This window comes from Grammomys surdaster, unplaced genomic scaffold, assembly GCF_004785775.1.
Source record: "Grammomys surdaster isolate TR1022 unplaced genomic scaffold, NIH_TR_1.0 126546, whole genome shotgun sequence".
NCBI lineage: Eukaryota > Metazoa > Chordata > Mammalia > Rodentia > Muridae > Grammomys > Grammomys surdaster.
The window spans coordinates 4,508,538-4,531,095 of NW_021621338.1; the positions used below are offsets into that span (position 1 = coordinate 4,508,538).

A 22,558-nucleotide genomic window follows, 5' to 3' on the forward strand; every position below is an offset into this window, starting at 1 on the left:
CACCTGTCTCTGTCTTCTGAGTATGACACCACCGCTTGGTAGATACATTGTCTTAAAAACACAAACAAACACTGAGCCCTCAGGGACCAAGAGAGGATGCATTAGTTATTCATGGGATCAGATATTGGTCTAACCATCCATTCCTGGCCCTGGGCTGGCTGCAAACACCCCTCTACTGCCTTCAGGTATGTGTCTGGGGTCTTTGCAGCTTTTTTCCTAACCCCAAACTCCATGGAGCAGACAACTCACTGAGAAGCAGCTGAGGTGTCAGGGATGGAGCCCAGAGCTCCCTCCTGACCATTCCTCCTTATTAGAGGAGTGTTTCCCGCCCCTCTCCCACCATCTATGCTGGCAGGGACCCTAAAAATGTGGTTTTGAAAAAAAAAAAAACAAGTGCCAGAGTGTGTCCTAAAGACCCAGTGAAGACCTCGTTCCTCTGTCCCTGCCTCCTACCTTGAGATACTGGGGATAAAAGTTGAATTTCAAGTAGAAAATGTGGTGTCTCCACGAGGTGCCCTTGGGGTATGTGCTAATAAGGAAGATCTGGTGGGCTCCAGGAGCGATGAGACCAGAGGAGGGCCGCAGGGTGATGTCCTGGCTGCTATTAGGGGCCAGGCTGAAGGTGAGTAACATGGAGCCTTTGTTGACCAAAAGCAGACTTCTGTAGGAGGGTTTTCCAGAAGACACTGCTGGGAACGTCTGGGAGTTGGGGAGAATAAGAGGAAAAGGGATCCTTTCTCAGATCTCCATCCTTAGATACATATTTGGGGCCACTCAGGTTTGGATGATGCTCTCTGCAAGGAGATCCAAGATCTCTGCATACAGCCCAGCCAGCAAAGAATTCCTGGAGATTAAGGGAGGTCACAGCCTGCCACCAAAGAGTACTTCTGTCCCCCAAAGACCTCCAGACATAAGGATGTGGTGGTCCCAGGGAAAGTCAGGCCTCTGAAGGTCTGTCCTTGAGGTTAGAGGTGAAGGTAGTTTCTAGCAATGTCTTCCAGTTACTTTTTAGAGAATCAGCAATCCTGGTTCAGAAGTCTGGGCTCATTTGGTCTTTCTAGATGATTGTCACTCAGATGTCAGAGGGCAGCCAGCCCCAATAATTCCAGCTCCTACACACTTCTTGGCCATTTTAGATATGGCCATAACTAGGCTAAAAACTAAACGGGTTACACAACACAAGGCCTACTATAACCCCTGGTCCAAGTTCCCAACCAGTTACACCAACAAGTTTACGTGAGTCAGTGCAGAGGCAACAGAGGCTACCACTAGACTGTAGGCATCAGGTCACACTGAGGGGAGCTGCCAAGGGGCCAAGGGCATCAGTGCGGGCACTCAGAGCATCAGGGAGAGCTTTATTTAGGGAGGGGTGACCTTGGGTATCAAGGCTGCAAAGACTTGGGATGAGAGAGCAGAAATGCAGCTGGTGGAGGAGATAGGACTGTCTCAAGCCATTGTCTCAAAGTGATGTCTTCCCAATAACAAAATAGTGAAAAATTGAGTGCAGATGCAGAATCTTGGAAGGAAAAGCAGAATTGGATTCTGGGAACTTGGCCTCAGGCTGTGCACTTATTAGCCCTATGTCATCCTACGTCCCAGGACAGACAAGACCTCCAAGGACCTAGGGAAGAGGTCTGGGAGTTCTGACCCTCAGAAGGGCGACAGGGCTCATGCTTTAGGCTAGTTCATCCCCAAGGTCCAGCCTAGGGCTTGGGAGCCAGCAGACGCTCAGTGACCAGGACAAATGAAGGAGTTGGAGAGTATAGGTCCCAGGTAGAGAGGGGAGGGGCTGGTGCCCAGACTCTAGACTGTTCTTGTGCTGGGACACACATGATCCAAAAACAAGCTATTCACTGGCCTAGATCCCTAGGATGACCAGGAAGGATGTGGAGATGTACTGAGGCCATTAGAAAGAGAAACAGGGAAGTACAGGCTGGGGTCCCTCCCTCATCTTGCTATGGCTATTGTTGGGGCCATGCTCACCTTGGGTGCATCCAGGGAATACTGAGGGATGTGATGCTCTAAGGCAGGGTAATAGCTGTGGCCTCGAGCCCGAACCTTCAGACACCAGGACGGGACCACTGTGCAGTCCTCTTCAATATTGCTGTAGCACTGAAGGACCTACAGAGCCCAGCCCATGAGGAAATTCAGAGTCCAGGATCTGACCCTAGAAGACAGTCACCTTACCCCTCCCTAGTCCTGTGCTGTAGACATCCTATATTGGGCATTAGAAAGGAAGGTTTGAGGGAGACTGCCTAGGACAGTCATGCATAATCCCTCCCCTGGAGCCTCTGTAGGGAGGAGAGTGGGATGGGAAGCCAAACAGGTTTGTTATGCAGGAATGAACACAGAACAGTGCTGGCCAATGCAAATATAACATGAGCCACAGATTCTGGCTAAAAATGCAATTTTAAATGTTTCTGTGGCCACATTCTTTAAAGAGTGAAATATCAATAATATATTTTATTTAACTCAATAGTTCCAAACTCCAATCACTTCAGCATGCAATCATTATGAAGGCTGTTAATGAGATACTTTACACTATTTTCATGTTCAGCCTTTGGAATCTGGGTGTATTTTATACTCACAGTAATCTTCTCTACTTGAATAACTGTATTTCAGCTGTTCACCTGTCACGAGTGCCTGGCTGGTGCCTGCCTGTTTTATGGATCAGCACAGGTCTAGAGCCCATAATCTGGTATGCTCAGTCCTGGCCAGCAGAAGTTAGCATCATATTCCTACCTGTCTCCTATAGCCCTGCTAATATATGAGAATGGAACGGTCAAAGATTCTACTTTGGGTTGACATAGTGGCATATACTTTGGTTTACCTAGGGAGTTCCAGGCCGGCTGAGGCTACACAGTGAGACCCTGTCTTAGAAGAAGGGGGGGGGAGGGAGGGAGAGAGAGAGAGAGAGAGAGAGAGAGAGAGAGAGAGAGAGAGAGAGAACCGAGGGTATAGTTAAGTTGGTAGTGTTCCTGCCTAGCCTGCATCAAGCCCTGGGTTTGGCCCCAGCACCAAATTGACTGAGTGTGGCAGTTCATCTCTACAGTTTCAGCACTCAGGAAACGAAGGCATAAAGAACAGGAGTTCACGGTTGTTCTTGGCTAGGCAGCAAATTCAAGACTAGCTTATAACAGACAAGATCTTCTCTATAAAAACAAAACAAAAACAAAACCCCCACAACCATGCTTTGAGCAAGTTGTGAGTTTGCATCTGTAAGCTCAGAATTAGGAGCTGAAGCAGAAAGATTGCAAGGAGTTGAGGCCAGCCCTGGCTGTATAGTGAAAGAAGCCTTGTCTTACAAAACAAAACAAAACCCAAAACAAAACAAACAAAATACAGAAAACAAAAACAAAAAAACCCCTCACAAACTGCAAAATAAAAACAATGTTTTTGCATTGTGTACCTTCTTTAAGGACTGGGAGCCAGGGACCCCTGCCTGATACCCCCAGAGAGCTCCTCCCTAGGCACTAAGTTCTCCCAAAGTACTCCATCCAGGCTGAGTTCTTCCCTGGGGGAATGAGAGGGAGGAAGGAGGACCACACAGAAGTGAAACTCAGAAGGGCCAAGTCAGACCATGAGCCTGGGAGGATAAAACCAGAAGAGGGCACTGTCCAGCCAAGGAAAAAAATAGAAGCAGCCTGGAGAAGATGGGCCCTGTAGCCACCAGTCATCCTTGTGACCAGACTCTGCTCTTTGGGGTCCAGGGAGAAACTTAGCTTCCACAGTTGTTTCTGTCTGTATGCACACACCTTATAAACAGCGAAGGCTTCTAGCTCCACAGCATAGAGGCAGTTGGGGGAGGATGGCTGGAAGTGCAGGCGCAGGGCTATAGACTTGAGTGGGGGTACGTCACTAGTGACTGGGGTTACCCAGAAAGGGCAGTCAGATCTTCGAGTCCAGACCACGGTGATCTTGCCCTTGGTGTAGTTCCTCAGACACAAAGGAACAGGGTTGGGGGGCTCAGGCCCAGGGCAGGCACCAAAGTCCACATCAATAGGCTCTAGACAGACAGCCGGGGGAAAGATGGCCAGGTCCTTGGTGCCGTCAAAAAAGTACTCCGTCATGGGGGGGATATTGGGGTACTTTTGGCCTGCCAAATCCTCCAGATCCTGCATAGGAAGAGACTGGGACAGGGTTCAAATGTCATTCTTCTTGTCGATGACTTTCTTTGGCTCCCTCCTTTCCAGAAAAGACTCCATGTGCTCCATGCAGGTCATCCCCAGCTACAGTAGTGTAGGCACAGGCCTACTCAATGACTTGCTAGGGAGGGACCGGGATCCCGGAGAGAGCAGCCTGCCTCTGTGTGGGGTTGGAATCCTGGCACCTCACATACCTCAATGGACAACATGAGGGCCCCATTCTCATCCCGTTCCAGCTTTTTCTCCTTTAGCATGGCGGCCAAGATGTCAGGAGGGTAGAGGGTCAGACCCCGAGCTAGGTGTGTTCGGTACCAGGTGAGGTGCTGAGGCGTCAGGATGGCTGGCTTGGTGCTGTCTGAATGGCAGGTCCCAATCAGGTCCAGAAACAGTGGGTCCTGAGACATTTGTACATGCAAGACAGAACCCAGGGTAGGTGGTGAGGCAAAGGAAAGTGAGGGCTGGACAAAGGATAGTCAGGGAGCAGAGGCCGAAAGGTGGCAGTCAGGGGAACACAGTCAGGGAAATATCCTGAGAGCTGCCTGCTAGTTGAGGAGATAGTGGTATCCCAGGGCAAGTCAAGGGGAGCTCAGCTATTGGCTGCCCTTCTCCCACTACCCATGATTCTTGGCCATTCCCGTGCTGACCAGGGACAACTGGGAGCCTATCAGACCCAGCATTTAGCCCCACCCATGGGTGGAGTGGCACAAACCATGTCTGTTCTGTCCCTTCACTCCAATGCCTCCCAGAGCTCATGCTGCACTTGTGAGAACCGGGCAAAAAGCTTTTTCCCCAGGTAGAGAGATTAAGCCCAGAGCCCAGCTGATGGGAGATCCTAGGCTACATTCCAGCCTCAATTTTGTTCCATGTCCAGGTACTACACATCCCATGCCCACAGGGGCTGGGCTCTAGCTTCAGAGGTCTCCCCTCCTGCATGCACATGCCCGAGTGGAGTGATGTCTACAGCGTCCCCTTCTCAGCTCACTGACTGGCAGCAGTGATGTCAGAAGCAGCAGAGCCTATGGCCCGAGGGCAGTCGAGGAGAACTTGGTACACCCACCTGGACCAGTGAGTTTTCATGCCCCTGGCCATGCTCTGCCCCTAAAGCCACGGCAGAGGTTCTAAAAGGGGAGATGACCCAGTTGGATCTCTTAGATGTTCTGCAAAGAGGAGAGTGCCCACCAAGCCTTGCCTTCACCTCTGAGTCTCAGGGCCTCCTCCCCACATCTTGGTCCCTTCTCCATCACTCACCTGGTGGTGGATGAGACAGGCCACCCTCCGGAAACAGATGATAGGGTGGGTGGGCTGGTAGGCACAGCGCAGGGTCATACGGGTCTTGCCTGCCAGGGTTCCAAAGGCAGGTCTGATGCTAAAGACACTCTCCTGGCAGTCAATGTCAAACTGGAAGTGAGCCGGGCAGTCTGACTGGTTCTCAATCCACAGAGTCTGTTCCGGGTGCTCCCCGAGCATGACCCAGTTGAAGTTGACACAGTAATGCTGCAGTATTACATCAGGACCTAGGCAGAGAAGATGGATCCTTATGAGAGGGCCTTGCCCTTTGGGTGTGCTGGGGTGCCAGCCTCAAAGATATCTCATATGAAGTCCCACTGCTTGGATGGAGTGCTCCCTAGAGCCAGATGGCCAGGTTGGATAAGGCCCAGGGACCCCTGCAAAATTCTCAGTTTCATGGTTACTGTATGGAAAGATGGGATCGCTGGGTATCCACAATGCTTCCCCTCAATAGCCACCAGGGGACAGCAGACACCCAAGCCCAGGGAGCAGGAAGCAATGAGTCTTTCTGGAGCAGACAAAGAGCTCAAGGGAATGACTCCCTAGTGGGATGCTCGAGTTCTGGGGAGCACGACATCCTGGGACGGCCATTACCTCTACTGAAACCAACAACCTGGAGCAGAGTTTGGGTGGCGCAGCCAGAAGGCACGATGGAGAAGTAGTCTATAGCTCTGCTGTCCAAGGTCTTGGGGTGAAAGAACAGCGACAGGCTCTTCTTCTCCCCTGGGGGCACAATGCCTTGGCTCGTGGGACATGAGAAGCTTTGGTCTTTAGCCAGCACGTCCTCAACCATTTCAATCTTGAAGGGGGCGTTAACCTGTAGAGCCAGGGGTTGGGGGAAGGAAAGGTTCTAGTCACAGATTTGGACGGTCTGTGCAGCACACTGAGGAAGCCATATGAGGGATCAGGGACACATGGTATCCAGGCTGGCCTATGCCAGTGTCAGGTAACACCAGGAGAAAGGGACCATGCTTGTGTCCCATCTCAAGGCTGCCCAGAGCCGGGGTATCTTTTACTTCTCCCAAAGGTAGCATGAGAGCTATCCTGGGGTCAGGATGCTCAGTGGGCTACAGGACACATGAACCCAGCCTCTGCTGAGAGGAGATGAGAGGAGAGACAGCTGTTGACAGATGTGTTTTCTATGTTTGTGTCAAGAGACAGGAACGTGCAAGGCTTTGGGTCTGAGGGTGGGGAGGAAGGGGATCTGTAAGTACACCCAGGCTTGGGGTCCCTGAGCCTTGCCCATTCCCGCTTGCCTATCCCCTCCCAGTGCATGCACACCGCAGATGGGTTATACAGCCTGATTTGCCGCTCTGCGATGAAGCCCACGGAGACGTAGCCGAAGTGTAACACCTTCTGGAAGCCTTCTTGATCCTGGTCCTCTAGCTGCTTGTGTTTTATGCTCACCAGCAGCTGTGCACATTTAGCTTGGGCAGAGAAGGGGAAATGTCTTGGGGAGGACCTCTCAGGGCCTCTATAGCCCCAACTGAACAGTCCCTACAAGGCACGTGTCATGTGTCCCTGCCCCTGTCCCTTGCCCCCTCCCCCTAGAGGGATAGTCTGCGATTTAATAGAAGATAAAGCCTAGGGCAGGTGGAAGGGCAAGAGGCAGGTGAGGACCTAGGGGCAGGGCACTGGGATCTAAAGCTCAGAGGGCTGAGGAGGGTCTCTGGTGGGAAGGCAGGTTTACCTGCAGCCTGTATGTGGATGCTGTTCTTCTGCTTGTTTCCCTTTCCATACCAGCACAGTGCCTCAACTTCATGGATGACAGCTATGAGGGGCTCAAAGGTCACTTTGATCTTACAACCCAGGCCTGGCTCCAGTAGCCCCGTAGTGGGAAGTATCTGGAATGGGGCTGGGACTTCCCAGGTGAAGAAGGTGGGCAGGTCCCTAAGAGTGAGGGGTAAGTCAGGTCCTGGAGCTCTGGTGGCAGGAGCCTGTCTCCCCTGCTCACTACAGTTCTCCCCTGGGGGCTGCTATCTCTACTTCAGGGCCTTCTCACCCCACATTGTTCAGACAGAACCAAGTCTCCACTGTGTCCCCAAGGGCACACATAGGCAGCTGCAGAGATGATGGGCAGACCAGCTTGAAGCAAGGCAAGGTGGCCTTCAGGGTCACACAGAACACCCCCTCTTCTTTTTCAAACCACAACTGGTCTGTGTATTCCTTCTGCAGGACAGGAGGAAGAGGCAGTTACCAGTGAGTGGTGTTCAGGCACTCGTCAGGGATGGGACATTCCACCCCTGCTAAGCCACCCTCCAGTGAATCCCTGGCAGGAGGGCTGGGCTGTAACCCACCATGTCAGAACTTCCTGAATGTTTATATTGTCTTGGCCTCTGAGGGGGAAAAAGCCACTTTTGTGAGAAATAAGGAATTCTGAGGAGCCAGATGCAACCCCAGTAATCACAGTTACTCAAGAACCTGAGGCAGGAGGATCCCTTGAGTCTAGAGGTTTCAGGATAACCTAGGCAACAGAATGAGGCTGTAACTCAGTATAATGAGCCTCAAAGATGGAAAGTTTTACACAAATATATTCTGAGGAACCTTGCAGACTCAGTGCCTAATGATCCAGAGCTTTCTGGTGATAATCACAGCCTTTCTGACTCCATGTCCAATGGGAAATACCCCTTTATTGAACAAGATCAAGGTCTGAAGCCCCTTTGGAGATCTTCCCAAGCTGTAGATTTTTTTATTTTATTTTATTTTTTGTTTCATTGGTTGATTATTTTTGTAAGACAGGATCTCAGTCTGTAGCCTTGACTGGCTTAAACTTATTATGTAGACCAGGATGGCCTTGAACTCAGAGAGATCCACCTGCTCCAGTTTCCCAAATGCGGGATGTACAGGTGTGTGTGGAGATCCCTGCTGTTCAGACATTCCTCCTATTCTGAGGTCTCGGCTCCCTTGCCCTTCTCCACACTGCATTGCAAGTCAGGCTGATCTTACCGCTTCCAGAGGTCGGAAGACAATGGGGAGTGTGAGCGTTATGCCTGGGCTCAGGAAGATGGGCTGTGCAATGATAGTGAAGAAGAACTTGGTCTTGGGAGGCCTGCAGAGAAGAGCCAGGCAGTAAGCACGTCTGAGCCGGGCTCAGAACCACCAGAGGAAGCTGGAAGATTGAAGTCACTCATTAAGGGGCCAGATTGTAAGAGGACTTATGTGTACCTACTCCTAGTAATTTTATTTTTTGAGACAACGTCTCATGTGGCCCAGGCTGGCCTTGAAGTTGATATGTAGCTAAATGTGACCTCTGCCTTCTAATCTGTATCTACCTCCCTAGTGCAGGGATTATAGGCATATTCCACCACATCCAGTTTATACAGTGTTGGAGATCAAATCCGGGCTTCATACATGCTAGGCAGTCTACCAAATAGATTATATTCTCAGGTCCTTCCTACCATACACACATGTATGCATACACATATTCATATACAGTTCATTGTTTGCTTGGAGAGAGGGTCTCATATAGCACAGACTGGCCCCAAGTTTGCTGTATGAAGCCTTGAACTCCTCCTGATCCTCCAAGCATGCGCCACCACACCTGGCTCCCTACTCCTCTACTCCTGCCGTTATTCACAAGATTCGTGTCTCTGCTGAAGGTGATGGAGGGAGCTAGGATAAACTGTCCTGACTCAAGAGGGACCCAGGAGGGGTGCACAGGAGCAGCAGACTTTGAAGGTGTTAGAAAGAACATGATGTTGACAATGGCTGCACCAGTGGCCTGGTAAGTGTGGGTAGAACAAACATATTCACAAAAAATGCAGCACACAAAACCAACCCGAGAATTAGTCAATCAACTTTATGGTCACGTCACTCAAAACCATTGAAGAAACGGAAAGTGTAGGCAAGAATGTTCCCATAAAGAACATGCTACAACAGAGGGATCATAGCAAATAGTGCCTTGAACTAGAGGAAAGACACTCTGGTTTTAAACTCTTCAGGATAATACAGAAACACTCCCTAACATTGTCTTGAAGCAACCATATATTATTACCAAAACCTAACAGAGGCAGAACAAAACCAGACTGCTCTTACTCAGAAACAAATATTGGGGGGAGGAAGAGGAAGAGGAGGAGGAGAAGGAGGAGGAGGAGGAACAAGGAGGAGGAGGAGGAGGAGGAGAAAGGAGGAAGAGGAGGAGGAGGAAGGAGGAGGAAGAGGAAGGAGGAGGAAGAGGAGGAGGAGAAGGAGGAGGAGGAGGAGGAGAAGAAGAAAACAATGGTGGAATTATCCAAACATGAATGATTACTTTAATGCAGAAAGTCAGTTGACATACCATATAAACAAAATAGGGAAAAGACAAAACAAATGATACCCAATTAAAAGATGTTAGGGGATGGAGAGTTGACTTAGTAGTTGAGGTCACTTGATGCTCTTTCAGAGGACCCAAGTTTGGTTCCCAGCACCCACATGGTAGCTCACAACTGCCTGTAACTTTGGCTCTAGGAGATCTAACTGTGCCCCCTTTCTGGCCTCAAGGTCACCCACATACATATGCGTACACATGCAGGCATACACACATATGCAGATAAATAAAAGTCTTAAAAAACATTTTTAAAATATTAGAAAACCTAGCCAGTCATGGTGGTTCATATTTGTAATTCCATCACGTGGGAGTCTGAAGCAAGAGGATTGCCACAACTTCGAGGCCAGCCTGGTCTATAAAGTGAGTTCTTGGCCAGGTAGGCCTATATTATAAGATCCTATCTCAAAACAAACAAAAAAGTCAACAACCTTCAAAAAAACTATCAACCAACAAATGATGAAAACAACTTTAAAACATATCACATACAGCCAGGCACAGTGACACATACCTATAATGCCAGCACTTGAGAACCAGATGTAGGAGGACTCAGTACTGTAATGTGTAAGTTCCCAAGTTCATTCATGTGTTCAGGCAAATCACAAATGTCACACACCAAAAATTGGCTATATGTGTATTGAGCTGACTTTAAGTTTTTATGAAAGTTCAAAGGGATAAGAATAACAGGTAATCTTGAGAAGATGAAGGACTTACATGACCAAGTTTACTGCAAATTCTACCAATTAACCACAGGATTCTACTGGTAGACCAGGAGCACAGATCATATTCCAGTTAGAGATCTACACAGCTTGGTAGTCAGTACCACAGGGGAGACCATCGACTGGAGCACACCAGGGCCAACACTAGTGCTGAGAAAACTGCAGATTCAGTTGAGGAACTATATCATCAAACCATTCACAAAAAGCAAATGCATATAGATAAAAGAACATCTTGAAAGGCTCTTTAGAAAAACAAGAATGCTAGAGGTGTATACAGAGAGACAAATTGCGTTTTAAAAGGGTTACAAAAAGCAAATCATATTCTTTCCTTTAAAGCTCATAAGGTAAAGTGGACTGTATTGTTTAAAGATTCCAACACACATGACGAATTCATTTGAGAAAAGCAAGAAAGTCATTAGAACAGGAGGCAGGATAGTTGTTCTCTGCAAGCAGGAAGGTCCCATGATGTGGGTTCCAGTTAGTTGTCATTTCTAGGATTCTTCACACTGCATGTGTTTTGAATGCTCTTCTGACTTGGTGACCTTTTAAAGGTTGTTTTGTTTTCTTTTTAAGAGAAACCCACTTTGGGAGCTTGAAGGCTCAGGTACTAGGTCCCTGGTCCCTCATTCTGGTACCTGTACTTTATCTTCTGGGTTTTCAGGGAGAGGTTTTTCAGAACCAGGGTCCTCGTGATCTCCTGTCCCAGCTCCCAGCCTTTCCAGTGCAGCTCCTCGGCGACCTCGATGCCCCAGATCACCCTCTTCTTCGCATCATTTTGCTTCCTTACGAAGCATATTTGCCTGGCCAGGGGATCTACCAGCTGTTTAGATGGAATAAAAGGAGAAGAAACTGAGACTCAGGAAACGGACGAAGATCCCTAAGCTCCATCCTGCTTTTAGCACTTAAGGGATGATGAAGTCCCCTCACCCTTGGGCACAGCATTACAGGATATATGATCACACTGTGAACCCCAAGATTGTGTTGTTTACTGGACAACCCTGTTTCTAGTTGTGGTGTGGCTCAGCCTTAGCACACACCTTTACTCCCTTTGGCTGGAATACAGATGTGCCCTTATTATACATATTTAATCCCAAACAATGAAGGTAAAGTTTGTAGAAGGAAGCACCCATGTTTAAAAGTGATGTCTAATTCAGTGGCAGACAAAGTGACAAATCAGAGAAAGATTTGACAGACTAGGATATGCCCAACTCTCATGAGAAGAGAGCAGAAAGAGAAGCCACTTGAAGGACAATGCAGAAGGGGGGGCAGTTTTATCAAGACAGTTATAGAGGACAGGTTGCAGATAGAAAACAAGCTAGATAAAGGTGAAGACAGAATGAGCCAGGGAATGAAAAGGAATCAGAAGATTAGAACAGATTGCCAGTTAGTTTGAGATCAAGCAGAGCAATTCAGGAGAAGCTGAAAGAATCCAGTTTGAATCAGTGTGAAGAGGAGTTTGAGCCAGAACAGATGAGTTGGAAAAGCCAGAGTTCAGAAAGAACAAGAAAGGGTGAGCTTATGCAGTATTAAGTCTCAGAGGCTGAAAACATTCTAGACTTAGGTAAGACTGTGTGGAGGTTACAAGCTTTCAGGACTAGGACTAGGTTAACAGATGGAGGCAGTATGCTTCTGAGATGACAATTACATCAGGTGAATAAAAGTTACCTTTTATAGCACTATAAACTAGTTCCCAGCGCACACCTGCACTCAAGTCTGCCCAGGGCTCTGTCTAGGGAGGGTCAGTGCCAGAGTGTACATGGGAAAGTCAGTCCCCCAGATTTTCACCCTATTGTACTATGACCATGTCCCTACTTGGTCTTGATACACATGATCCACCACCCCAGCCATACCCTCACCTGGGTAGTGACACTGCTGCTTCCCAGTGTGCTGGCACTCAGGCAGGAATCATCATTCATGGTGTTCACAGTACAGTCTCCACTGTCCCTTGTCCTCATGATGTGGCATTGGTTTGTCTGGATGTGCATCTAGCAAAGCCAAAAATTCCTACCAGATCCGTATATGAATCTGGAGCTGAGGGAGGAGCAGAGGAGGAAGTGAAAAAGAGAGTTGGGGGAGGAGACTCCAGTGGAGTCTGTAGTGGAGATGGAGGAGAGGTTTGCTCTTTATTTTGACAAGTGCTGTTGATATGGGGTGGAGCCATGAGCAACGAGCCTGAACACAAGGTCCAGAGCTTTGCTCAGTGGCCTAAAATACCACTCCAGAGACCACATGGAGGAGGGGCTTTGCATAAGGCTTGTGCGGTTTTTCTTGCATGGCTACACGTGACATTACCCTGTGTTTTATTTTGCTTTCTATTGCTGTAACTGACACAATGACCAAAACCAACTTGGAAGAGCAAACAACTCTCAGGAAAGTCAGAGCAGGAATTCAAGACAGGAACCTGGAGGTGGGAACAATAGGGGGACTCTGCTTACTGGCTTACTCTCTGTGGTTTTCTCAGCTTGCTATTTTGTTTGTTTGTTTTTGTTTTTTAGACATAGTTTCACTATGTAGCTTTGGCTAGCTAGGAACTTGCTATGTGGACCAGGCTGGACTTGAACTCTCAGAGATCTGATTGCCTCTGCCTCCCAAGTGCTGAGATTAAAGGAGTGCACCCAACAGTGCATCTTATTTTTTTTTAATTTTTAAATTTGTGTGTGTGTGTGTGTGTGTGTGTGTGTGCCACATGCAGGTGGTACTAGTGGAAGCCAGAGGGGGTATTTAATCCCTAGCTCTAGTGTAAAAGGTAGTTGTGAGCCACCCAATATGTGTGTGTTCAGAATGAATATCTTAAGCACTGAATTCTCTCTCCAGTCCAGTGCATCTTATATTCACGACTTATCTCAATTCAGGCCACCCAAATTTCAAGTGCTCAATAGTGAAGGTTGCCTAGTAGCTACCACACTGGACAGAGAAGCTGGAATACTTATTTTGAACTTATTTAGTTCACACTGTTCAGTTTCCTTTTCACTTCTTTAAGTAAGGTTATCCATATCTAAATAGTACCAATTTGAGCTGGTCACCTACTGAGAACGAATGAGCCAGGCAGTATTGTGAGGTTTTTGACAGATGTTTTAATCCCTACAGTTGTTTATGATTGCACATGACTTGCCTTCTTTTCCCTGTTTTTATGAGACAAAGTTTCTCTGTGTAACCCTGGGTGTCCTGGAACTATTTCTATAGCCCAGGCTGGCCTCAAACTCTGAGATCAACCTGCCTCTTCCTCCCTAGCATTGGGACTAGAGGCGTGCACCATCATGCTTGGCTGTGACCTAAAAACCTTCTTCAAGCTGATGGCTCATTAAGCTCCCCATGTTATAATGTAACGATCTCATGTCACCTTCGGAAGTTTACACATTTCCCGCAGACAATCTCATTCTCTCTCCACCAACCAGAGCATCCCTCTGTTGACTCATTTGCTCCTAGAGGGTTCTCTAACCACTGGAGAAAATCATCTCAGGTTCCTGCCTTCATCCCATCCATTCCTTACAGAGCATTTACCAAACACATCCGATATAGCAGGCACTCCATACAAAACAAGTAAGGTTCCTACCCCAAATGTAAAGTGGGTATTCAGATGGAACCCAAGAAATGGAAGCTGGGGTGGGGAGGAGAGTTGTTATTTTTCTGTCCTTGGATAGCTTCTAGTTCCTGTCCCTAGTCCCTAGTCCCTGCTCTCTCAGACATCAACAGACAGTTCCTGCCTCACTCCTCTGAAAAAGTCCCCACTCAACACACCAATCTATCTCTGAAAGGCCAGAGAAGAGACAAAATAGGGTAGAAAAGTGGTCCAGCCCTGGCTTAAGGCAGTAATCATGGAGCCTGTCCGGTGACAAATGAGGTCATTTCTAACATTTTGCTGTGAAAAACCATGCAGTTTGAGGGTTTTTTTTTGGGGGGGGGGGTTGTTTTAAACCAATTTTCTAAGTTTCAGGTGTTGGAAGGATTTATCAGCTTCTTTTATTTGACTGATTTCCGATCTTAAAAATTTTCCAAAATGACTAGTGAAAAAACCGGGAGTAGAGGTGAGGGTAGGGAGTGGTCAGCTAGAGCTGAGGAAGAAAGCGGGAAAATAAAGGGAACAAAATTTACTTAGGGGGCTTCTCAGGGTCTCTTGGCTCCTGCATCTAATTAATCTCGCCCATAACAAAAAGGCTTTCTGAGGACCCGCGACCATTTCCTGTAAAAGGGGAGCCTTGGTACAGATACCTTCCTTTCTTGACACTTGTTCCTCTCGCTGGACTCCAACGTTCAGAACTCACGCAAACGCCAGGTTGACGTTTCCATAGATTCAGGACGCGCGGGGCACAACGGCTCATGGTATCCATGGCAACGACGGCAACCCAAAGGAGCCAAGGTTCAGAGAAAGCGAATGAGTCCGTTTCTTTCTTTTGTTTTGTTTTTCCTTTTCATTTCATTTCTTTTCCTTTATTTTCTCTCTTTTTTCTTCTTTCCTTTTTTTTTCTCCTTTTTTCTTTTTCTTTCTTTATATTATTTTTCCTTTTGTGCTAAGAATTAAAGCTTTGAGCATCAGTAAGCTACACACCCAGTCAATGTCTGCTCAAATTTAATCTCCCTAATGTTAAGTCTTGAGCCCAAGACTTTCCTTGCTGTGGTATCAACTGTGGTCTTCTTCCATTCCAGACAAGGTAAACACGTCCCCCCAGTTTTCATAATGTCCTGGCAATTATTACTTTAGTTGACAACCTTATTCATAGATGACTGTTGGTATTCATAGGTTACCTGAATGAGAGTCATTCCTAATCTCTTGAAGTAGCGATTGATCGAGACTCAGAGCCTAGTTCCCTATGATCACAATGGTTTGCTGAAAACAGCCTCTGGTTATTTCTTACTGCATAGGATTTATAAATGCATTCCTTCTGCCTGCAGCCTGACTCAGCTGGACCTTATGGACAAAAAAGTGGGGGTGTAAATGTCAAAGAGAATGTCTTTGGCATTTTCTTCCAGGTGTCTTTTGGTCCAGGACCAAGATAAATTAACTTGTTTGAAGAGAGACAAAAGTTAATGTATGAAGAAATTCTTTTTGTCTGTGCATTGGTGTGCGTGCTGTGAGAAAGATTTCATTGGGTGAAGGCGACCTAGACGAAGCCAAGAATCTCAAAGTTCATTCTTTGGCAATTAAAGAATTTTACTGCCTGAACAGTGAACCCATTTCTCTTCAGAATGAAAGGGGTGTGGTATGGTTATAGAGGGAGAGCTTAGAGAGCTGGGAGCAAATCCATAAAATAAGCAAGTTTGGAGGATTGGGGTTCACTTATGTGAGGTGGGCGATGGGCTGAAGTGACAAGGTGACCTGAGTTTGCTTGAGGGATCACATGACTGGGGGAGGGAAGGACTGCTTCAAGGGAGGGCCAGGACCTGGTCAGTTAAGTCATGCTGGCCTGATTAAGCCTGGAATTCTCTCGGGATTAAGGAATGTGGAATTCAGTGAGTGTCTCACTGATTTCTCAGAATCTGGAGGCTGTACTTTGAACGTAATGACGTTTATGCTGTTTGGAGTTTCTATAATGATTTCTCCTTTTTTGTTTTTCTTCGAGTTCTTTTTTAATCAGCCTGACTCAGCTGGACCTTATGGACAAAAAAGTGGGGCATAAATGGCAATAAGTGAATGAATGATAATATAACGGGATAATGAATAATGAAGTGATGAGTAGAAATGAATAAATGAAAATTCCTCTTCGTACTTATGCCAAAAAAGATTGAGAACACTGACCCTTGGTGCAGGGTTGATGGGGACCTCAGGGACCCCAGTAAGAAAAATCTGATGATAAAGAAGTCAGTCTTCTCTGAGCCCACGTGTCCTTCGGTCTTCTCTCCCAAGGAACTCCTTCCCCGTATCTTCTGTTTATATATTGGTAAATTCTGAGCTAGGCCAATGGAAGGACAGTTTTCCAAGTCCTGTGGCTTGTGCTTCTATGAAATTTTAACTGGAAGCTCTGAAGAGTGACTTCAACTGATCTGGGGATTCCCAAGGAGAGGCCCCCACATTCTGGGCTTTGCTCAGGAAGGTGAATACCTGGAAAGGCATAGTTGGGCACTGGGTATGAGGAGAGGGAAGGTCTGCCTTGGAAGTCCCCTTAGAAGATACTAGGCATTGGATCTGAGCGGCCATGTCTTCTTTAGGCCCACAGACACAGGCGCTGTTTGCTTCAAGGCTGTGAATGATTCAGAAAAATGACAAGAACCAAAGTGTTGGAAAAAAGTAAGGATAAGTGAGAGACCTGAGATCCCTGTCTGAAGCCTGGGGCTGGGGGACAAAGCACAGTTAGCAATTTGGGCTTCACTACATACAAAATATCCATGTTTCCTTCCCAAGTGTCTTCTCACCAGCTTCCCCTGGAATAGAGAAGATCAGACTGGAAAATCAGACAGGCCTGGGATATATCTTTGTTAATTTCTGAATGTGAGGCTTTGAAAAAGTCACAATGTCTCTGACCTTCAACCTCCTTATCTATTTGTTGTGGATATTTTTTTTCTCTTTTGATTGTCTATTGATACAGTTCCTCATTTTGTAGATCAAGCTGGCCTCATACTTGAAATCCCCCAGCCTCTAGGGCTGTAGGCCTTCAACACAAAAGCTTTATTGGTTAATTTCCAAAATCCAGTGTTTCATTGATTAAGCACATGAAAAGGGGGCAAACAAACACTTTCCCCTCTGATCTCTATACAGAAGCCATGCAGCTCTCTGTGCTCCTTCTCCTTCTACCAGCCTCAGTCTCTCTGCAGTGCACTTGGAAGGGAGCGTTTTCTCCTCTCCACACCCCCTCCTCTGTTTCTCCAAGGCTGCTTTTGCTGTGCTGAGGTATGGAAAGCATACAGGAATGCTTTGCTGACCAGTCAATGAGTCCACCCATCACTTGCAGATGAAAAGCTTGCTCTCCAAAATTGAAGAGCATTCGTTACATTTTCCATTGCTGTGACAAAACACATATTAGAAGAAATTTAAAGGAAGAAGGATTTGTTTGGGCCCAAGACTTGAGAGGACCTAGTCCAGCACGGTGGAGAAGGCATGGCAGAGTTAACAGCAATGGGAGCATGTGTCTAGGGCCCCTCACATCTTGACAGATCAGAAAGCAAAGAAAGGGCAGTGCTGACACTCTTCACTCTTCTGGGTTTCTTCCTTCTCTCCTTTTATTCAGCCCAGGGCCTCCAGATCATAGAATGATGCCACCCACATTCACAGTACATCTTCCCTACTCAGTAAATCTCTCTGTCAACACCCTTGTATATATGCCCAGAGTTATGTCTCTTGAAGGAATCAGCCAAGCTGACAATAGAGATTAGCCATTACAGCTGTCATATGACAGGAGAATTGAAAGGAAAGGCTTTCTACCTGTCCAGGACCAATTTGTGGGTTTCTACCTTTCCTATGCAAGCCTCCCTCTCAGACAATTTTCTCCCTCCACCTACTCCCTAAACTACCACAGAGTAGAAATCCATGTAGGCCAAGAGTAAGGGAATGGAGAATAAAACCACATCATATTTCATCTAAGAAAATTCAAGTTTAGGTCCTGGTTCTGTCTTTCTCTTTGGTGTTTGTTTGTTTGCTGGGGTGGGTAGGTTGGATAGCTGGTTGATTTTTTGCTTTTGTTTTTGAAACAGGGTTTCTCTGTGTAGCTCTGGCTATCCTGGAACTTGCTCTGTAGATTAGGCTGGCTTCAAACTCAGAGATCTGTCTGGCTCTGCCTCCTTAAGTGCTGGGTGTAAAGATATGTGGTTCAATCTTTCAGTAGCTGGACAATGTGAGACAAATTGTAAAGTCTTTCTTTACTCATCTGTAAAATTAGAACAAATGGGAGTTGTATAAAAAAAAAAACGTAACAATGATAAAGTATAGGCACTGGATTTCTCAGACCAGACATCACCTTCCCGTGGGCCAGAGCAGTGTCTTAGAGCCTACATTGTGCCAGGTATTGACTTTTTAGTTCTTTGGTCATGAGAGAGAGCCTGGGTATGTAGGGAGAAAACTGAGAAACCAAACTTATAGTTTGTGGGGCTGTGGTGGTCAGTCAATGGTCAGTAAAGTTACGCTAAATGAGTTTCAACTCAGTGTTGAGGCCAAAGTCTTACCTTACTAACAACTGTACGCACACCCAGGTCATTGTTTCAACATGAAGTCCTTCAAGTCTGAGGTCTCCACTTACTGGTTCTCCTCATCAGCAGAGGGCATGTCACATTTAACTGTCCTTCCCTTTTTGCCCACGTGGTCTTCTGGCTCGCCAGTTCCATGCTTACTGAGGCACCAGCACCACGGACAGCTCCAGAAGTCCTGGCCATCCCCTGTCCTCTCTCCTTCTGCTTTCCAGCTTCTCTTCCCTAATACCAAGTCTCCAGAATACAAAAGGAATTGAGAGAGGGTACCCCTGAGAGGACAGGAGAGTGAGGTGCTTAGGAAAGAGCCTGGGGGTCATCAGACTGAATATGAATTCAACCCCGGCACTTATTTATTATAAAAGCCTGCTCCTTTACGTTTTAAGATCCAGTCTCTCATCAGTTGTGATGGCTAGCATTAATTGTCAGCTTGTCGGGATCTAGAATCACTTAGAAGACAACGTACACCTGTGAGGGAATATCTAGATGAAGCTGAGGTGGGAAGATCTGCCCACTGTGGGTGGCAACATTCCATAGGCAGACATTCATTACTATATGCTTCAAACATCTCCCATTTTGACTCACCATGCTGGTCACCATGCTAGACTGTTCCCTTGATCTGTACACTTTTACAATTAAACTATTTTTGGTAAGGTATTTTATCACAGCAACAGGAAAAGAAACTAAGACATCTACCAACAGAGAAAACTGAACAGCTGTTTCAAAGTTTGTGAAGCACGAGATACAGGACTTCTAAAAAAAAAAAAAAAAAGAGTCTGGAAAGATGGCTCGGTGGGTAAGAGCACTGGCTGCTCTTCCAAAGGACACGGGTTCGATCCCCAGAACCTACCTGATGGCTTATAACTATCTATGCCTTCAGTCCCAGGGATCTAACACCACCTTTTGGCCTCTATACATGCAGGCCACTCATCCATATACATCCATGCATATCAGATTATAAAAAATAAGATTTAACAACAAACAACAAGGTAAAGAAAGAACTACTTCGGATCAAGACCCTTCCTAAAGCAAAGATATCTTAACATGACAGCAGGCTTCTTTTGGATGTGAAAGACCTCCTGCACCAAGATGGCAAAAGAACTCACTTGTGGTCTGTGCACAAGGTTCTGTCTTCATTAGAATTTTTTTTTTATCATGCCAGTTTGTATTATTGGTGCTGTTAACCTTGATCTTTTTGTTAAAGTGTGTCTGCCAAACTTTTTCAGTATTAACTTGCTACTTTATCTATTCTTTATTAGATTTTAATTCTGTCCACTGTTTGTTCCTTGTAAGATTAAGAGATTAAAGCTGTGAGGACACGATGGCTCAGTGGGTAAGAGGCTTGCTGGGCAAGCCTGACAATGAGTCTGATACTCAGAATCACGTTAGAATGATGTCCAGAAGGCACCCTCCCATGCTGACAGTTGCTGCTGTCTGCCAGTCAGGGGCTCCGTTAGGCCATGGACCAGAACACCCAACCTAGGTGGAACCAGACAGAAGCCGTGCAGCTTACTTGTTAGATGTTACTTAGCTTCAGACCAGCTCCTGCCTTTCTGAGGATGAGGAATAGCAGAGAACTCATGGATATATTTTAAGCACCACATACCTAACCCCACAGCATTTATGATGTTCCTCCCCAAGGGCCACTGTTTTCTAACAGAGTTATGGTCACACCCGGACTCCTGTTCCTTTAGTTAGTGGGTAGGAATGTCTTCTTCTTGTACCCCTGAGATGGACTCACCAGTTCTGATGTAGGCTCTGGTATTGCATTAAAGAAATCAACTACACCTCTCCAGGCCTTAGTTTCTTCATGTGCAAATGAGGAATTAATTCTATTCTCACTTGTGTTTAGGACTTGAAGCCCTGGTGTGAGTAGTGCATCTAGCACTATAGAAAGAATTCCAGACTGGAAGAAACGAAGGCAAACAAGGTACTTTCTACCTGGGAAGCTAATTTGTTCATCTTTGAAACTGTCACACTCATTCTATTTTGTCTCTCAGTAGGATGACAGTTTTTAAGGGGGCCATGGGTAGGATTACACCAGAGACAAACATGCCCGGACTGGGATAAGGAAGCCCCCCTCCCCCCCAATCTCTGCCCATCTCCGGTGGATGCGTGCGTGCGAGGTAGTGGGTGTGGCTAAGGGCAGAACATGGGGCTGGGCTGCTATCTACCCATAGAGGCCTTATCAGATCTGGGCTGGCCAGGTTCAGCCTGAAAAACAAAGAGGCTTTGAGAAGCTGACTGGGGTGTGGGACTTGGGGGCTGAGCCTCAGCAGGTGCAGCCATCCAGAGGCCAGAGGGCATGGGGTGGTGGGAGGTTTATCTGCATAGAAGAACCCTCTGGAGTGAAAAATAGGACTTGCGTTCCCCATCAACAGCCTCCATTGCTAGAATCTGTCCTCTTTGGGCAGTTATGCTGGGCAGGTCACATAGGCTGTTTGCCCTGCCGCTGCAATGGTTTAGTTCCCACCCTACATCCTAGTCTCCTTCTGACACCTGTAGCTACAGCCATTATATCCTTCTGCTCCTAGGGGTGCCCCGAACCTCTCCTCCACACACCAGCTCCCGATGATCGATTCACCTACCTTTGCCCAAGTAAAGCCGGGCCATAAAGGCCCAGCCTTAGTTCTTTATAATGGAAGGTGCCTATCTCTGTTTCCCAGGTGCTAGACCATCACCTAAAGAGCTGTTGCCTGGGTTCAGCTCTGATAAAAACAGGGTTCACCCACTGTCCACCCTCAATGCATGCAAGAGGAGAGGAGTGAAGTCCACTTGGGGACTTCACTTGGACTTATTTCTAAACAAGAGGGAAAGCTGCAAGAATGGCTCGGGGTGGGTACATTCAGAGAGGCCCCAGCACGGACAGGAAGAGGTTCCTAATTGCACGGGGTCTCCCGTTGAAGGCAGTCTTCCCAGGCAGCTCCAGAAATCTCCACAACTAGAAAGTTCTCTAACATTGTTTCCTGAACCCCAACACTCCAGACCTCACTATCTCCAGGTCTCTCTCCCTCTCCCCCAGGACATGTGGACAGAGGCATAGCCTGAGTTCCTTCTCCGTCCATTTTCAAGGTATGGGAGTGCAATGGTTTGATTTAAAAATTCGTGTTATAAAAATAATCCTCAATGTATCATTGTCAAGAGCGTAAGATACCTGCAAGTGTAGTTAGGAGGACTCTGCCCCTGTGATGCATAAATACCTATATCCTGGGGATAGGTTAGTCATTGCAAGTGAGGTCCCAATGAAAGAACGTGTTTGGCCCCTTCTTTTAGCCCTCTTGCCACTTGCCACTGGCTGGTGCAGTACAGAAGCCCTTCCCAGATGCCAGCACCTTGATAGTGGACATCCAACCTCAGGAACTGTGAGAAGGAAATGACTTTCGTCGCTAACTACTCTGCCTGCGGTAGTCTCTCATGGTGGCACTAAATAAAGCAAGATGGGAGGTGGGGTGCAGGCAGAGAGAGCAGAACCCTGGGCTGGGAGGTCTCATGTACATGGGAAAACCAGCTTTCAGAAACAAGGAGGTAGAACGTCTGTCTCTGAAAACTGTTTCAGGCAGCCACTGAGGCCAGACAGCACTTGTGAGTAGGAGAGGTGATGCCCATGATTAAAATTGCCGCACTTCACTTGGTCCTCTCCTGAACACCGTGACCCCTCCCTCCCCCATCTTGCCTTCAGTCTTTGGTGGTGCTAAATGTCTCTTCCCTCCAGAAGATCTTTGAGAAACTCAGCTCATGAGCCACACCCTGCTTTCATTGACTCCAGACCTTCCCCCCCCCCCGACTCCTGCTACCTTAGTGATGAAGATGATGGTCACCATTACCACTATTATTAATGTAATTTTTATCTTTGTTTTGTTTTCTCTCCCTCTCCCTGATCTGTGTGTCCCCTCTATCCTCCTCCTCTCTCTTCCCCCTCTCCATCTCCCTCTGTCCTCCATGACCTGGAGGGCTGTCCACATTCTCTAACTGATAACCTGATCTACCAGATA

The 22,558-nt window shown here is 47.1% G+C and overlaps 1 protein-coding gene across 1 annotated transcript in view; it reads right to left on the bottom strand.

Annotated features, from left to right (window-relative positions):
- Positions 1-12,439, bottom strand: part of Cfap65 (cilia and flagella associated protein 65) — a 31,519-nt gene extending 19,080 nt beyond the window's left edge. Inside the window, exons 1-12 of the mRNA XM_028760529.1 lie at positions 12,311-12,439; positions 11,090-11,274; positions 8,379-8,481; positions 7,435-7,601; positions 7,123-7,322; positions 6,714-6,859; positions 6,027-6,249; positions 5,394-5,659; positions 4,340-4,540; positions 3,756-4,130; positions 1,984-2,121; positions 454-699 (exon numbers count right to left, since the gene is read on the bottom strand). Coding sequence (XP_028616362.1) covers positions 454-699; positions 1,984-2,121; positions 3,756-4,130; positions 4,340-4,540; positions 5,394-5,659; positions 6,027-6,249; positions 6,714-6,859; positions 7,123-7,322; positions 7,435-7,601; positions 8,379-8,481; positions 11,090-11,274; positions 12,311-12,439 — 2,379 coding nt within the window. The remainder of the gene's footprint in view (positions 1-453; positions 700-1,983; positions 2,122-3,755; positions 4,131-4,339; positions 4,541-5,393; positions 5,660-6,026; positions 6,250-6,713; positions 6,860-7,122; positions 7,323-7,434; positions 7,602-8,378; positions 8,482-11,089; positions 11,275-12,310) is intronic.
- Between the last annotated feature and the right edge of the window lie 10,119 nt (positions 12,440-22,558).